General features: G+C 30.9%; 1 protein-coding gene across 1 annotated transcript in view; it reads left to right on the top strand.

The window, feature by feature from the left end:
* The window catches only part of LOC137639953 (uncharacterized), a 7,440-nt gene extending 5,621 nt beyond the window's left edge, over positions 1 to 1,819 (top strand). Inside the window, exon 2 of the mRNA XM_068372268.1 lies at positions 1,728 to 1,819. Coding sequence (XP_068228369.1) covers positions 1,728 to 1,819 — 92 coding nt within the window. The remainder of the gene's footprint in view (positions 1 to 1,727) is intronic.
* The last annotated feature ends 4,492 nt before the right edge of the window (positions 1,820 to 6,311 follow it).

The following is a 6,311-nucleotide window of genomic DNA, read 5'->3' as shown; positions in this document are numbered from 1 at the left end:
GAATTGTTAATGTTGGATACAAATGAAATGAGTCTTTCATACTTTGATACATGCATACTTATACGTAAGCGAGAGAGAGAGAGAGAGAGAGAGAGAGAGAGAGAGAGAGAGAGAGAGAGAGAGAGAGAGAGAGAGAGAGAGAGAGAGAGAAATTTATTTCTTGCCGTCAGTTGAAAGCTTCTCTGATGTATGATTTTGAAGGAAGTATATGTATGAATATATGATTCATCGGTTTACGTGTATGAAAACATAACATTTAAAATTACTTAATTATTCTTTTTAAAATTATTGATTGCTAGGTACTCATTATCCGGCAATGTGTTGGAATTCGAAGTCATTTTTTTCTAGTGAATCTCCCTTATATAATAAAGAACAAGCATCTGTCTATGCATATAATATATAAATAGGTAAAGATTATATATATATATATATATATATATATATATATGTATATATTATATATATGTATATATATATATGTATATATATATATATATATATATATGATAAATTTTTGCCCATATAAACGTGTTTTTTCATATTTCAAATAAGCCATATATATTAATACATTAAAGTCTGGATTCTCTTAACGACCTCGGGATCAGAGCCCCAGGTGAAATCACTCAAAGACGATAGTATCAGACCGGGCGGGATTTGAACCCTGGTCTAGGATACCTGTATGCCAGTGACCATGCCACGAAGAAAGATTTGAGTGATTTCACCTGGGGCTCTGATCCCGAGGTCGTTAAGAGAATCCAGACTTTAATGTCTTAATATATATGGCTTATTTGAAATATATATATATATATATATATATATATATAAATATATATATATATATATATATAAATATATATATTATATATATATAAATATATATATTATATATATATAAATATATATATTATATATATATATAAATATATATATTATATATATATATAAATATATATATTATATATATAATATATATAATATATATATATATATATATATATATAAATATATATATTATATATATAATATATATAATATATATATATATATATATTATATAATATATATATATATATATATATATATATATATATATATATATATATATTCTCGTGAACATTTGTATTTGCAATTGCAACTAAGTAAAAAATGGCTTATTCAATATGAGAGGTATTCTTAAAAGCGTTATTTAGAACCTTTCTGTATAGTCCTTTGTTAAAGTAATTCTTTTATATCTGCTTAGCTTTCACATATTTTCTAATGACACTTTCTATTTTATTATTATCAATTTCCTCTGTTCATACATGGTGAAACAAATTGTGTGTGTTTCTTATAGTGTGAGTCAGTTGTTTGGTAATTTATTAACATTGTTAAATTCTCTCTCTCTCTCTCTCTCTCTCTCTCTCTCTCTCTCTCTCTCTCTCTCTCTCTCTCTCTCTCTCTCTCTCTCTCTCTCTCTCTCTCAGGAAACCGGTGTAATAAGACTTATAATTCGATTGAATTGTGGATTGTTTAAAAGCTAATAAACCATGATTTATTATATTTTAACTCGCATTTAATTAAAAAAAAAATTAAACAGTCTAACACACATTTACAGAGATGTCTGTTCTTATATTAGAATAAGCAAAATACGATTTAAAAATATTGATATTAATTACAATTAAATTTTTGATGTGTAAATAACAAAAATAAATGTTCATTTGTTGATTAATTATTTGTTTCTTTTACAGGTATGTGGCCCATGAGTTATTGGAAGTTGCCAATGGTAACAGACGCTGTTTATTTTGATAAGTATATGAAGTATATTTTGTTAAGAGTATGAAGTATATTTTTTAGGTATATGAAGTATATTTTGTTAAGTATATTTCAGGTATTTTAAAGTATATTTGGTTAAGTATATGAAGTATATTTTTTAAGTGTTTATAGTATATTTTGTTGTGTATATGAAGTATATTTTGTTAAGTGTTTAAAGTATATTTTGTTAAGTATATGAAGTATATTTTGTTAAGTATATAAAGTATATTTAATTAAGTATATGACGTATGTTTTGTTAAGAATATGACGTCAATTTTTTTAATTATATGACGCATATTTTGTTAAGTGTATGAAGTATATTATGTCAAGTGTTTAAAGTTCATTTTGTTAAGTATATGAAGTATATTTTATAAAGTGTATGAAGTGTCATTTGTAGTCCACTCGTAATCCTATTCTTGCTACACGTTGCTCACTTCTAGGTCAGGGTTATTTGGTGTTATTTTCTTCACTTCTTCTTCTTCTTCTTCTTGTTCTTCTTTGTCTGCATCTTTTCCCACTTTTATGTGGGGTCGATGTTCACAGTTTCCACTGGCCATATTGGTTTTGGCTAATTTTTCATATATAAATTATTGTTTTTGAGTAACTCAAATTCAAACTGTGTAATTCGTCTTCTTCTTCTTCTTCTTCTTCTTCTTCTTCTTCTTCTTCTTCTTCTTCTTCTTTTCCCGCTTTTATATGAGGTCGATGTTCACAATCTCCAGTGGCCATATTGGTTTTGGCTAATTTTTCATATATAAATTATTGTTTTTGAGTAACTCAAATTCAAAATTAAGATATGTAAATTTGTTAATTGTTAAATTAGAAGTTTTTTTTTTATTTAAAAATTCTATTGAATGTAATCATACTGGAAATATTGTGATTGTAAATAAAAAAGTAATTTAATTTTTTAATAAATAGATAAAAAAAAAATTCATGGCCAGATGCCTTTCCTGCCGCCAACCCACCCCATTTACCCGGGCTTGGGACAGGCACCAGGTTGAGGCTGGCTGGCTGGGTTTGTTATTTTCTTTACTAATTTGATGAATGATATTTGCAATTATAACCATTGATGAGAATTTTGAGTGATGTAATCGTTAAGTATATTTCTCTCAGAACATAGAAATGCTTTTTAAACCATATGAATCGAAGTATATAAGAAATTTAGATTTTTTTATGGCATACAGGCAATCAAGGTCAAAATCCTTGCTGTGACCAAGTTGTGGAATGATCTTCCTAATCGGGTAGTTGAATCATAGAACTTCAAACGTTCAAATTTGCAGCAAATTATTTTTATGTTGAACAGGCTGACATAAGTCCTTTTATAGTTATATATGAATTATCTGTTTTAATATTAATGTTTTTTAAAGTATTTTATTTTAATTTTTCATTACTTCTTATATCGTTTATTTATTTGTTTCCTTTCGTCACTGGGCTATTTTTTACCTGTTGGAGCCCATGGGCTTATAGCATCTTCCTTTTCCAACTAGGGTTGTAGCTTGGGTAGTGATGATAATGATTATAGAGAACATCGATGTTGATATCAAATTATGATTGGGTGTGAAGGTTTAAAGGCCTCCCATGAATGGCAGGGGCAAGGGACAGTGACATTGCCCTATCGAACAGGAAAATGCCCTATGATCAGCGCCAAAGCCCCCTCTCCACCCAAGCTAGGACCAAGGAGGGTCAGGCAGTGGCTGCTGATAACTCGGCAGATACCCCTATAGGCTCCTCCAACTCCCTATTCTTAGCTCACAAGGATGGTGAGGTTGCAACGTGCAAAAAAACTAACCAGTTTGAGCTGGACTGGAACCCCAGTCTAGCGTTCACTAGTCTGGAACGTTACCACATCGGCCACCAGTCTAAAGGACACAATAGAATTTTGTAGCCCAAAACAGCTGATGTTGTGTGCAAGTAAACACGACCACTCACTTAGATGGCTTCTTGTTTACTTTTCGCTCTTCATGGATATTATCAGTTGCGTTCACTTAAATGTTCATTTAACTGTTCACTTAAATGTTCATTTAACTGTTCACTTAAATGTTCATTTAACTGTTCACTTAAATGTTCATTTAACTGTTCACTTAATACCGAATAACACCTCTTACCCCCAATTGTGCTTCACTTATTGCTGGCATATTATTCTTTCAGGAGACAGGAAAAAAATGAAACTTACTATTTGGGAAAATGCGGTGTTAAAATAATAGAGTTAAGAAGAATGAAAGTTAACAAGCATCTTGCCGTGAAAGCCTCTCTTTTCCATTAGAAAGTTGTGCGGAGAGAGAGAGAGAGAGAGAGAGAGAGAGAGAGAGAGAGAGAGAGAGAGAGAGAGAGAGAGAGAGAAAGAGATTCAAAAGTGGACATAAAAATGGTAAACGTAATTAGACCGCAGGAAGTATCTAGAGCTTTCCAAACGTCATCTTCAATAAACTGATATATTGATCATTACGCTTGATCTAGAATAAATTTATCGAGGAGTACCTACGAAGATAATGGCAGCGCATACACTCACGCGCACACACATACACTACCATACACACAAACACACACACATGTATATATATATATATATATATATATATATAAGTATATATATATTTATATATAATTATATATATATATATATAATTATATATACATATATATATACTTATATATATATATATATATATATATATATATATATATATCTATATATATATATGTGTGTGTGTGTGCGTATATATAATTTTATATAATATATATATATATATATATATATATATATATATATATATATATATATATATAGTTAGTGTGTGTGTGTTTGTATGTTTGTCACCTTGGCTTTGTGGTAGGGCGTAGATAGTTTCCTAAACACCACCCAGCTAGCTGTAAGTGGTGGGTACTAGTATCTGCTGGGTAAGCAAAAAGGGGGTTAGCTACCTTTTGTATAAGGACTTTCTGAGAAACTTGAAATCTCCTTTCTTTCTGGCACATTCCTTCAAATATAGATACGGTTTCAAATCATATTGATTCTTATTAATGATATTTATAAACACATATACATACGTGCTCCATTCTATATACTTTGCTCCATAAATAATCACATCCATTTCTGTTCCATTCTATATACTTTGCTCCATAAACAAACACATCCACATGTGCTCCTTTTTATATAGTTTGCTCCATAAACAAACACATCCACGTGCTCCTTTTTATATACTTTGCTCCATAAACAAACACATCCACACGTGCTCCATTCTATATACTTTGCTCCATAAATAAACACATCCACACGTGCTCCTTTCTATATACTTTGCTCCATAAATAAACACATCCACACGTTCTCCTTTCTATATACTTTGCTCCATAAACAAACACATCCACACGTGCTCCATTCTATATACTTTGCTCCATAAATAATCACATCCATTTCTGTTCCATTCTATATACTTTGCTCTATAAATAAACACATCCACACGTGCTCCTTTCTATATACTGTGCTCCATAAACAAACACATCCACACGTACTCCATTATATATATTTTGCTCCATAAATAAACACATCCACACGTGCTCCTTTCTATATACTTTGCTCCATAAATAAACACATCCACACGTGCTCCTTTCTATATACTTTGCTCCATAAATAAACACATCCACACGTCCTCCATTATATATATTTTGCTCCATAAATAAACACATCCACACGTGCTCCTTTCTATATACTTTGCTCCATAAATAAACACATCCACACGTCCTCCATTATATATATTTTGCTCCATAAATAAACACATCCACACGTGCTCCTTTCTATATACTTTGCTCCATAAATAAACACATCCACACGTGCTCCTTTCTATATACTTTGCTCCATAAATAAACACATCCACACGTGCTCCCTTCTATATAATTTGCTCCATAAATAAACACATCCACACGTGCTCCTTTCTATATACTTTGCTCCATAAATAAACACATCCACACGTGCTCCTTTCTATATACTTTGCTCCATAAATAAACACATCCACACGTCCTCCATTATATATATTTTGCTCCATAAATAAACACATCCACACGTGCTCCTTTCTATATACTTTGCTCCATAAATAAACACATCCACACGTCCTCCATTATATATATTTTGCTCCATAAATAAACACATCCACACGTGCTCCTTTCTATATACTTTGCTCCATAAATAAACACATCCACACGTGCTCCTTTCTATATACTTTGCTTCATAAATAAACACATCCACACGTGCTCCTTTCTATATACTTTGCTCCATAAATAAACACATCCACACGTCCTCCATTATATATATTTTGCTCCATAAATAAACACATCCACACGTGCTCCTTTCTATATACTTTGCTCCATAAATAAACACATCCACACGTGCTCCTTTCTATATACTTTGCTCCATAAATAAACACATCCACACGTGCTCCTTTCTATATACTTTGCTCCATAAATAAACACATCCACACGTGCTCCTTTCTATATACTTTGCTCCATAAATAAACACATCCACACGT

The sequence above is a fragment of the Palaemon carinicauda genome, chromosome 1 (assembly GCF_036898095.1).
Source record: "Palaemon carinicauda isolate YSFRI2023 chromosome 1, ASM3689809v2, whole genome shotgun sequence".
Classification (NCBI taxonomy): Eukaryota; Metazoa; Arthropoda; class Malacostraca; order Decapoda; family Palaemonidae; genus Palaemon; species Palaemon carinicauda.
Note: the sequence above shows the minus strand (reverse complement) of the source record. Positions and strands in the feature narration are given on the sequence as shown.